The 12402-nt window shown below is 34.6% G+C and overlaps 1 protein-coding gene across 2 annotated transcripts in view; it reads right to left on the bottom strand.

Annotated features, from left to right (window-relative positions):
- LOC143858848 (integrin-linked protein kinase 1-like) overlaps positions 1-12402 on the bottom strand; it is a 38668-nt gene that overhangs the window by 23796 nt on the left and 2470 nt on the right. For both annotated transcript variants that reach the window (XM_077369559.1, XM_077369558.1), the window contains exons 2-7: positions 12074-12148; positions 11864-11968; positions 8060-8145; positions 3892-4012; positions 3512-3591; positions 82-144 (exon numbers count right to left, since the gene is read on the bottom strand). In XM_077369559.1, the coding sequence (XP_077225674.1) occupies positions 82-144; positions 3512-3591; positions 3892-4012; positions 8060-8145; positions 11864-11968; positions 12074-12148 (530 nt within the window). The remainder of the gene's footprint in view (positions 1-81; positions 145-3511; positions 3592-3891; positions 4013-8059; positions 8146-11863; positions 11969-12073; positions 12149-12402) is intronic.

Below are 12402 nucleotides of genomic sequence, written 5' to 3'. Positions count from 1 at the left end.
ATCTATCAAAAGTACTCTTGCACTTCTCTTTTAATACAATTTCATCATTAAAAAAAGTACTCCTGCATTTGGTCATCTTACTTTGGCTTTAAATCACAATGAATAATTGGGTCCGGTTTGCACTCATGAAGATAATTCATGCCCCTGTATAAAAAACAGCCAAACTATTAGCCATTTTAAGACATCACAATCTATAATATATGGAGAGTTTCTATGATAGGGTGAGACTAGGATGCAAGCACACAATGATAATTCTGACAAATTTTCTTCTTTTTTTAATAAAATGGAATATTTTGTGGAAAGAAGAATAGGGTATATACAAGCAGCGCCGATATAAGAACAACAGCAGAAAGGGGCAGAGCTTGCGCAATTTACAATCTCCCTGGATAAAGACAGATGGAATGTTTTGTGGAAAGAAGGGCTGCAATGTCGTTGAAGAAGAGGTACTTCGTAAATGCCTACCCAACATCTCCCTCACATTCTCTCATACCTATAAGTTTCTTCTGTTTTCCCCCTATGTATACCGTCAGGAACATTGGAAGAGTGGGCTCTCTTAGACTTCCCCCACATGTCAATGCCGGCTCTGCCTGTGGCTTGTGGCTGCCTCGTATTTCCTCACATCCTCCCCCAACCTAGCCTCGAACTACCGCTACCTCCCCACAAACTACCCTCACCCGCCTTGTGTATGGACGGGCCAAATTTTGATACGGAGAAGTTAAGCGTCCCCATCTATATCCTGTCATGCTCAGAAGCCATGGACTCCCATGTCCATTCCATGCTCCATCCCCTGTTTGTTGCTACATCAGATGGAAATGCAATATCATGGTCATCGTCATCAATGCATTCTGCTACATGACTTTTTTCTAGCACAGCATCCAAGAACTCAGCATTCCTGGGAGATTTTTGGTCTTTTTAGATTGAAAAGGAATAAAAGAAATAAAGAGAGCAAGAGAGAGAAGAGTTTTCAAGTGGAAATAAGTAGAAAATTTGGTTTTGAGAGTTTCAAATGGAATAGGGAAAGGTTTAGAGCTTTCAATGGAGAGAGAGAGAGAGAGAGAGACTAGACTACGAAGGGGAGGCTCCGCGACCTACCATTTGAGTGGAGAAGAAGAGATTAAGATTTTGAAGAAAACATAGTTTGAAGTACTATCGACATGTGTCGACTTCCGATGGGACCGAAGTCCAAACCAAAGTCTAAGTCCGGGCTGAAGTTCGAAGTTTGATTCCTTGCGGTGCACCCAAATAACCAAAAAAAGCCCTTGTATTCAGGAAATATTAATGTCATTTCCTTAACAAGATAAGTTAAAAAACTAAAAAAATTGCATGATCATCAACTTTCAAAATATGTGAAATATCTATGTTTAAAATGAACCTTGATGCACCAGACATAAGCGACAACTCATGATACTAGGTGTTTAATCTTGTTGACACTCATGATGCTAGGTTTTTTATCTTGTTAAACCATTATGGATGGTTGTCTTGCGTATGTGATAGTTTCTATGTATGTATCTGTACATATTCTAGCATTTCTTGAGGTTCTATCTTAAATTTTCATTGTTTCCATACACTTCTATAAACTTCCATGATTTTTACAAGATTTCCATCAACTTCCATAAACTTCAAAGAAGTACTTGCACTTCTGTGAGGAAGTCCATATATACCGAAACCGACATTTGAAACCCTAAAAGAGAGTTGCTATGATAACATGAAAAACTATTGAAGAACCGGAGTGGCAATATTTCAGGGAGAATTCTCTTCACATTAACCAAAAGTATGGATTAACCAAAAGTATGGGAGTCACATCAGTTATATATTAATGACACAAGGAATTAAATATTATTAATGATGACTAATGAATTCTCCAGCAGGTTTTACCTCTAATCCGGATACGACAAGTACCCCAACAATACAGAAGTCATGTGCAACTTCATGTAACAAACCAGCAATGTTTTAAATTTCGGTTTTGGTCATAAGCGAAACGGGAACATTTCGGTTTGTTACGAAATTTCAGCTGAAATCTGGTAAAATCATGTAAACATTTCAGTAAGAAATCACGGCCAAAATCCAAGTAAGATTCTTCCCCACTGGTTTTTATTTTTATTTTTTGCTGGTTTTTTTTTAGAAATATCTCAAAGTAATCTCAATACTGTTCTTATCTTTTCTGCAAGTGGAGTTGATTTTTGTCACGGTTCTGTCGAAATGTCAGAAACTTTACTTTTTTTATATATATGAAAATTTACATGTTTCGGATATTTCGACCAAAATTTCAGGCTAAATCTTGTAATTTTCTGAATCCAAGTGGATTTCATTTCGGTGGCAGCCGAAATCGAAATATTTCGGTCATTTCGTTTCGTTTCAGCCGAAATTTAAAACCATGCAAGCCACCTAGATAGAGGATAGATATAATGAAACCAATTATGATGACATACACTGACTCAAAAAAAAGTCAATATAAACACACACACACACACATAATCTCAATACAATAACTCAGCATAAGCACAGCCACATAAAAGGGTAAATCATGATCAGTATTCAGTAACAATTCTAATCAGAATCAGAATATCAAGACAAATTAGTGCCAAGGGTGCGTTCAGAAGTTCTAAGAATATCAAGAAAAAATTTAAGAGGAAGAAATATTGTACAAAAATGAAAATTATAATGCATTTTCTGTTCAGTGACAAAAACTGACTCAATGTGGAGTTACAAAACATTACACATGGAACAACAAAGTTACAAAATATAATGCAAGAAACCTATAACTCCAAAAATATTTATGGGGGTAGATGAATTTCCACAGAAATCATCTAATGCCAAAAGAAAACGACTAAGTGGAAGAAAGGGACAATTTTCTAATTTGTTCCGCCGATTGTTAGCATCTGACTTGTATCAAGCATAAATAAACAACCAGTTAGCCAGGAAGCATATCTGAGCAACTAAGGCCTCTACCTATCCCAGTAAGTGGCACCAGTTTATCACTACGTAAAAATATAATTATACAATTTTGAATAATCTCTACAATCTCAAAAATCATATACATAATTTGTTTGGAAAGAGGTACAATTAACTGTCCTCTTCTAGATCGGCTTAGGATAGCACCATATTACTTGCCATTAAATAATTATATTAAAACACAATTATTCAACAGAATAATTATATCAGTATTCTAAATCCATGAACGTGCACAAATCCTACAAGTGACACATAATATAGCTGATCCTTGTCCATGGGCCAATTGTCATGGAAACAGTTTGACATGAAGGAATGTCAATAATCATTCCTGATGAGGACCACTCAGAAATATGGATTTAGTAGAGGCAAACAAGGGAGAGACATAGAAAGCACTCCAATAAACTATCAACTTTCAACCTAGAAAAGGTAAATGGGAACAGATAGGCTAATAGAAAACAAACTCATATAATAAACAACACAAAAGAGTGTTCCAGAACCAAAAAGAGTTGAAAGCCGACAGAATTTGCGGTTTAGTTCCTTGAAGCAAGGGAGAACATGCCTGGCAATATCAAGGGAGAACCTTAGGGCTTTAGAGGGTTGAAGACGTCCTTTCTTTTGAAGGTAGCTTCTCAGATCACCCTGAAATTCATGAAAAGTATGTGAATATTTAATTTAAAGTTTTCGGGTTACAGTTAAAAGGTCTAATTAAAATCATATCCAGTTGATGCACTATTTCTATCAAAAATTGAAAAATAAATCATACATAAGGATATTGCACAGGACACTAATCATTGATAAAGATTTTATAAGGAACAAAATTTCTGTTGACAATATATTGACTGATACAAAGAGAAAGGTAGAAAAGTGGACTTCTCCCAGCAGGTTTTTGGGACAGTACATTATCACAATATCCAGATTTTAAAGATGAAAAAAGCTTACTTTCAGATGGTACTCTGACACAATCATCATGGGTATATTTTGGGTAACAGCTCCCACAAATTGAACCACATTAGGATGCCGAACCTTTTCTAACAAAGTCAGCTCATGTTTGAAAGCATTTCTGTTCCAGAAAAAACAGCCGAAAAAATAATTAAATAAAGATTTGGATTTAGAGAAATGAGAGCTATAGAACTTTGAAATGTTCACTAAATAACGAATGCATAAAATCTGAGTACTAAAGGAAGCACTCGTGAAAACCTTCCCAGCAGTGTATATCATAGCTGAGAAAATAGTTCTTATGGAAGGAAACCAATTTCAACTAGAAAGATCGGAACAAAAAAAACTATATACCTACTTTGTCTAACAATATCCATATCCCTAGTTTGAAAAATATTTATCCTTCACTCCTCAAAGCCCACTATTTATGAAAATATCAGGGGAAAAAAACCCAAAGTCCTGCCATCAGAATAGCATACCGTGAAGCATTAAGAAATTCTCATTTCAGAAGGTCGATGCATTAATGGTGCATTGGAAGATCAGGTTGAATGAAGAAGGGACATTCAGACCTTCAAAAGGCATAACTTATGACTTTAGAAAATTCAATGACGTGATTAATGACAAAAAAAATTGCAACAGCTAGGTTTTTAATTGTTCTAGCTTCTAAGAAGTATTTATGACTTTAGAAAAGGGTTCATTAGATTTATAAAAACGGGTAAGGATTAGCTGATAATAAGAGGTTAAGATTATAAGTGCGCTTATGGTCTATGTACAGATTATGTATATTATCTTTTGAGGGAATTTTAGCTTTTCTATGTTTTGGACTTTAAAGAACGAGGAGCTCTTGCTCCATATTTGTGGTCGTGGTCACTACTTTTTTTGCTTTCTCTAAATTCTTTGCTTGGTTTTTAAATCTAGCCTCAAAAATGCAATATTGGATTACCATGGACTCTAAAAGGAAAGATCAATTGCAAGGGAATTAGAGGATTGCAAAGCTCAAGTGGAAGAAGAGGTGCACAACTTCCAACGTAAAATTAAGTGGATTACTTTTTTTTTTTTTGATGACATATGGTAAGCCCACCCCATTTAGGGCGGGACTGATCCCTATGGATGCACGCAATCACCCATAAACCACGTGCATCGGGTAACTTCGAGGCGACTCGAACTCGCGTCTATGGGGAGCAAACCCACGATGCTAGCCGATGTGCCAACGTAAAATTAAGTGGATTACTGGTTGGCTGGAGCGTGTGGAATGTTAAGAGCGCTATGAGGATTGACATGATCAAAAAATCCCCTTCTATTCCAGAGCACCACATGATGAGCAGCTAGAAGCAACTTTGAGCTACAAACTACATAGAGATGATTTTCATATACAAGGCCATGAAACAGTAATAAAATGGCTATTTTCATCAGTGAAATTTATGAAGGTTGAAAATATTAATCAGTAATAAAGGTTGGAGATAGCTGACCAATCCTCAATGAATATGAATAAGTACAACAGAAATCATCATTGATGGTGAAGATAAAGGAAGCCATTTTATCTCTGCCCGTAGATATGTCTGCAAAATTGATAAGTACTACATATGCCCTTTTTTATTTTCAAGGAAGACCAAATTTTGACAGGGAGTTAAAGAATATCTTTGGAATCTAATTTTTTATGAAGATTTCAACAGCATTGAGAATGTGATGCTTCCATGATATGAATTTATGAGCAAGAGGTAAAGATCTTGTCTGAAGTATCTTAAAAACAATTTGGCGGGCAAAATATCTTAAAATTGGTTCTATTTCAAGGATCTAAATTCGATGAAAAGAAGCTGAAAATGTTTATACATACATACATATATATATATATATATATATATATATATGTGTGTGTGTGTGTGTGTGTGTGTGTGTGTGTGTGTGTGTGTACCTCCACCATAAATATCCCATACATATATATATATATATATATATATATATATGGGATTTGCTACGCAATTTCGCAGAAAGCCATTTTGTGGGTGGCTGTTGCATGAGATAGCAACCACCTCAGATGAATTAAATGAATAATAAAAAATATGCTGAAAAGTAAGCCTGTGTGGCTGCTCTCTCGTGCAACATCCAGCCACGAAATGCCCTTCTGTGAAATTCCCTAGCAAATCCCACATATACATACATACATAAATAAATACATACGCACGTATATATATATATAGTTATAGAGAAAACAGTTCCTGCGCTCGAGCGCAGATAGCTTATCTGCGCTCGAGTGCAGGAAACAGGGGTGGCCCAGATTTTTTGGGTGATCCTAAGCATTCATTTGAAAGGCCCCATCATGGATGGGGTGTGTACCAAATATCAGCTCCATTGGATCATCTTAGGGGGTCCATTTGTTGGGCGGGGGGATGGACAGATACTTTGTCCACAAATCTGCCCATTTTTTCACCCCACAAATGGAAGGGTTAGGATGATCCAATGGACCTGATTTTTGGTACACACCCCATCCATGATGGGGCCTTTCAAATGAATGCTTAGAATCACCCAAAAAATGTGGGCCCACCATGTTTTCTGCACTCAAGCGCAGATAAACTTATCTGCGCTCAAGCGCAATAACTGTTTTCTCATAGTTATATAGTTATATAGATATATTTTGAGCGTATTTTAGCTATTCTATTAATATATTTTGAGAAAAGAATCAAAAACTCTTTCTCCATATTTGCGAACATGATCACAACTTTTGTCATTTCTCTAATTTCTCTACTTGATTTTCAAATCAAACCTCCAAAATTTGAATGGTTTAGTATGAAGGTCGTGATTTCTGACTCCAACATATCTTTTATCTTTTTATTCTAAAACTTTTGAGTAAAGTCCTTTTTAAATCATTTCAACCCTCAGTATGCATGTGATGTGGTGCTTTGATATTGTTGATCTAGTAATAAAACATCGTCACTCAAATTGTATAGAAGAATAACAGGAACTAAAAGGAAGAAAAATGAGAGAGAGAGAGAGAGAGAGAGAGAGAGAGAGGAAGAATTCGTGGAGGTTGAGCTCCAACCCCATGACCTATAAGCTTTATATATAGATCACTTAATTACAATTATTCCCACTAGGGCCATCAATGATGGTGCATATCGTACAAATTTAAATAACAAAAGTGTTTAATGCAATGATTACACCAAAAACATAATGTAAATCAAACCAAACTATCTTAACAAATATTATATGTGATGTTACAGCTACGCTATTGGAGTCTCGTAAGTCGTAACCAATTTGTGTCATATTAAAATTACAGCCTTGACAAGCAAAGTAAAATGCTACTATATTTGTTGGTCTAATTTACATGATGAAAAACACTCCATAAAAAATTATTAATGTCATTTTGTGTTTTTCTGTTAATAATGTTTTCAGTTCTGCTCTTTTCAAATCATATGCAGAGCAGAACATGTTTCACCCAATTAGCTATTCTTATGTATCTTATTTCTTAAAACTTTGGAAAGCTAAAAATAATAGGTGAAGAGTTCATTATGCCACTCCCAATTCACAATAAGCATAGTGAGCTTACGAGAGAGTGGGTCTTAATTCAAAATGCTTCAAAACATGTAATGGTTTAATCCCCATTCTGTACCTACTCTTTGAATATTATGTACCATAACCCTCTTTCAATAAAAGAAGATCATTCAGCTCAAATATATATGATTAAACTAAGGAAACTTAACATCATCCTTCAAAACAGAATAAAAAGTTAAGGCATAGCAAAAAATAAGCCACAAAATTTTTAAGTCCCGTTGAGCATGTCATTATAAGCTTATAAATTAGGGTCTACACATGAAACACACCCCAGTTTCACTTCCTTCGCTGTGTTTGTTGCAGAAAAATATTTAGCACCTAGAACAGATATCTATCCACTACCAGCAATCAAAAAATTAAGGTATACATCACATATTAGTTTGGTTTGACACCAAGGACTTAAAAACATAAATAACCTAATATTGACAGCCAAAACAGCTCAGATGCTTAAGCAAAAAAATAAATTATGTATCACACAATAGTTTAGCTTGAGACCATGGGCTAAAAACATCTGTAACCTAAAATTGACAACCAAGACTATTAAACAGCTTAGATGCATGCACAATATTTCCTTTATTCAAGAAACAAATTGTGAGAAAGAAGGAATGAGATGAGGTAATACATGCTATCTGGATCTGTATAGCTGTCCTTGTCAAGTATTTTGACAGCAACTTTTGTTCCATTCCACTTAGCCACTTGATATGTGCCCTGCCAAGGAGAGAAGGATTCGTCCATTACCAACCAACAAATAAGAAGAAGAACATACGCCACATAGCATGGTGACAAAGACCTCAAAGATTTTGAAAATATAGCGATATTCTAATTATATTTTCAAAAGAGGGAGACAGACAGACAGACACAGCTAGAGAGAGAGAGAGGGGGGGGGGGAGTTTTTCCAGTATTTCCAAAGAAAGGGTTTTTCCCATATATTTCCTGATATTTTCACGATAATTGTGATACAGTCCCAATATTTCATAATTATTTAATTTTATTTATACTAATATTTTAAGTTTGCCTAAAATTCCCTTTATGTATTCATTAAATGTTCTTAACAATATCCCAAGAAAAATCTCAAATATTATCAGATTGTACTAGTATTGTCACCGAAGCAACACCCAAATACAAGAGCACAGTGCGCGTGTGTATAGATCATAGGTAGCACAAAGCGGGTGCGGGGGGGGTCTAGAAGAGTCGTTGGGAACGTTAATGGAATATTTTCATCATGTCTTTCAAAATTTAAGTACATAATTCCATCTCTTCGGGATTTGTCATAGCTTGAGTTGCAAAAAAGATACAAGATTAAGAACTATAAATCTGTAGATAGTCATTACTTCAGTTAGAAGTTAATTTTGAATGTAAAGAACGTGAAAAAATGTGGAAGCAATTCTAAAGCCTTCAAAACTTTGTGCATTGTTTTTTAGCGGCTCAGAACTTAAAGGTATCAATATGCATTAAAGACACTGAATGAAAATTTTGAGTTTTCTTCGTCCAAAGAGAGGAAAAACAATAATCATAACAGCTGTAGAATGATTATTTAAATGTTATGGTACATCTCCTGTGCAATTAATTAACTAGCAATGGAATCAATTGCCATTTCGTTCTAAATTCGAATTACTGGAAAGTTGAAAGCGTAGTGACATTGCTCTGATATCTTAAAAATAACCGAATAATTTCCCGAAATTTCATAAAAAATAAATAATTTTCTGGTTATTACAAAAAGGGGAGGGGGGAGGGGGACAGTTGCAAAACTAAAAGCAATATTTCATTTACAAAAATAAAAAGATTGCCTACAACATTTCAAGATTCACGTGATAGCTGGCAAGTTAAAAGTCTAGTTGCATAGTTCTGAGATTTTAAATGCTGATAATTTGACACATTTTAGATCATTCAAAAAAATCACAAGATTTTAGAAAACAATGAAATCATTTCCTGATATTTACAGAAAAAGGAAATATTTTCAAAAATAAAAATGACTTTTTTTAACTGGTGAGAATTTATTCAAAAAAGAAGAAAAAGCAAGACCCAGAGGGTCGAAGCAAAGAGGATACAAGGTGATTGGATCAAAAAATATTTTATGACCGTCCAAGATTACAAAAACAGAGACTTTTTAGGACCATCCATGATTCTTGATATGTTCAAGATACCTCCATATTATATACATTAATATGTTTAATTTTAATTTATCACTATTTTTATTTTATTTTACTTGAGCTTTTTTCTTTCTTTGAGAGATCTCTCACATTTTATACAGAGAAAAACCACAAAATTTGAAAATCTCACAAGAAATTCCCGATGATGATATTTGTCACTATGGTTAAAAGGAATAATGCTTCCTCAGTTTGACAGACGAAAGAAGAGTAACCACTAACAAAAATGAAAACCACTACGGTTAAAAGGAATAATGCTTCCTCGGTTTGACAGAGGAAAGAACTAACAAAAATGAAAACCCAAGTAATTGGGTTTTACAGTTGGAGCAACATGCCACAGCTTGTTCTCAACACCAAAGTTAAAGGACATAACCAAGAGATTCTGGAGGATAGTGTCAAGAGTCAAGAACAATCCATTCATTACTTTCACAATCTATTATTAGAGCTTCAATTACTTGAGTTTCGATAATAAATTGCAACACCATCAAAAAGTAGAAATTTAACAGGAAATATGCCCAACATGCAACGCATCCAAATATTTCCTACAACCATTAGAAGTGTCAATTATTTTCCTTCATTGTCGAAAAGATTGTATGGCAATATGCCCAAGAAGTGTCAATTATTTTCCTTCATTGTCGAAAAGATGCCCAACATGCAACGCATTCAAATATTTCCTACAACCATTAGAAGTGTCAATTAGTTTCCTTCATTGTCGAAAAGATTGTATGGCAATATGCCCAACATGCAACGCATCCAACTATATTCTACAACCATTAGAAGTGTCAATTATTTTCCTTCATTGTCGAAAAGATTGTATGGCTTTCCCCGAAATTCCCTGAAATGACAGAAATGTTTCCATTTCCATCCCCACCAAAACGAAATTTACATGATTTACTTTTATGTCATTTTTTCCCCGAAATTTTGACCGAATTCCCAAAATTCAACCGAAATGGTCGGAACGACAAAAAAATGGAAAGATGTTATTATTTGCATTTCATTTCATTAATGTAGAGAATGATATTTGGTAGGCAACATCATTGAACTTCATAGCAAAGTAATTGTATCTTATGCATGTGATGTCATATCGGCATGGTACTAATAATACATCGTAACTCTATGCGGTATTAACATAGAGTTGGGGTCCTTAGAGGCTATGTCACAAATATCGTTCTCGGGAATTTCTAAGCAAGGGGAAATCTCGGTATATTTTAATTTTTTTTATTTTTTTCGGGTTTATACCTGGAAAAACGGTAAAAATAAATAATATACAAATATCAAATATCAAATATATACAATTTTTAATTCAGAATTAGGGTTAGGTCAAAAGTTTTAGGATGTTTTGAGAGATTTTTAGAGTGAATGAGAAGTTCAAGATATTTTTTAAAGTCAACTCCCCAATTTATTGTGATAATTTGCAATAAAATAGCCATAAAATCACAAGAAATTCAACTTCTCGCGATAAAATGTATTTTATCATTTAATCAAATCATCGTGAATTTCTCGCGAAATTGATTTTCTCAGAGATATCTGTGACATAGCTTAGAAGGGAGACTGGTCATTGTACTTTCTTATACTTCTTTACATTGTGCTTCTTTATTGACTTTACTATTCTAGACATGCACAACAACGCATTTCACTAGGTGTATGATGCGATTAAGCCATTATTGATGGTTTAGTTACTTATGTGATGGTTTCTAAGTATGTATTTGTGCTTATTCTAGCATTTCCCAAAGTTTCGCCTTCAAATTTCATCATTTGCACATGGTTTTTACAAGATTAAAAACGTTCATTGTTTGCATATGTTTCCATGTGTTTCTGTTATTTTACAAGATTTCCACTGAAACTGAAATGTGACATTTCAGTGACGACCGAAACCGAAACTGAAACTGAAATTTAAAACCGTGCTTACAAATTGCCTTTATTATTAACAAGTTATACATTAAATGTGCATTTGCTAAATGAGATTTGTCAATAATATGAATATGCATGCGAGAAAATAATTAGCTAATCGGGGTTGAGCCTCTAGCTCAGTTGGTAAAGACTAGTTCTTTCACCCTGAGGTCAGGGGTTCGATCCCAGCTTGCCTATCAAAAAACATTAGCTGAATCTATACAAATTTCATTGACATAACTTCATTACTTTCATGACGTGAATCTTATTTACCACCGCAAGCCTACCATCGAAAGAAAAACTCTCATCCATAAAACAAACATAAATGGGTGACAAGAAAGTTTTAGAAAAACAGTAAATTACTCTTAAAGAAGGAAACAAGAGCATGCCTTTGAGATCCCATCACCCCGGCGTAGCTGAAGTTCTAGTGGATTAAGCTCGTACTCTGGAACTTCTCGAGGATTTGAGACAACCATAGGAGTCTTCCTCGTTTTCTGAAAATATATGTTGGATAGATTTCTTAACTCCAATAAACTGTTTTTTCCTTCAAAAATTATGTAAAGTTTCCATTATAATATCAGAAATGGATGCAATCATACCGGAACTTTGGCCCCTCGAGCTTTCAAGATGTTGTAAACTTCAACATTTCCATAGTATTTAGCATCAGCAGCGGCCTGTCATGGGACAAGCATATTGACCAATAGAACTTTAGGTTAAAAAAGGAACCATATAATCATGTGTACAATAGTGATTACATCTCTTTGTCGATGCTAGAGAAGCATCAACTTGTACTGACTGCCAAAAAAACCCATGTATGTGGTGGATTAAAAGTACATTTTTACTGTGGTGTTGATTTCAGGCTCTGAACAAAAATGAACTCTTATTTTTCGATCAAAACCTCATGAATCAGGAAGGGAGGAAAAAGTAA

Source organism: Tasmannia lanceolata, unplaced genomic scaffold (genome assembly GCF_043159265.1).
Source record: "Tasmannia lanceolata isolate RefF3 unplaced genomic scaffold, GAP_Taslan_0.1 ptg000026l, whole genome shotgun sequence".
NCBI classification, from domain to species: Eukaryota; Viridiplantae; Streptophyta; class Magnoliopsida; order Canellales; family Winteraceae; genus Tasmannia; species Tasmannia lanceolata.
The sequence above is the reverse complement of the archived record's forward strand: the minus strand, read 5'-3'. Positions and strand labels throughout refer to the sequence as shown.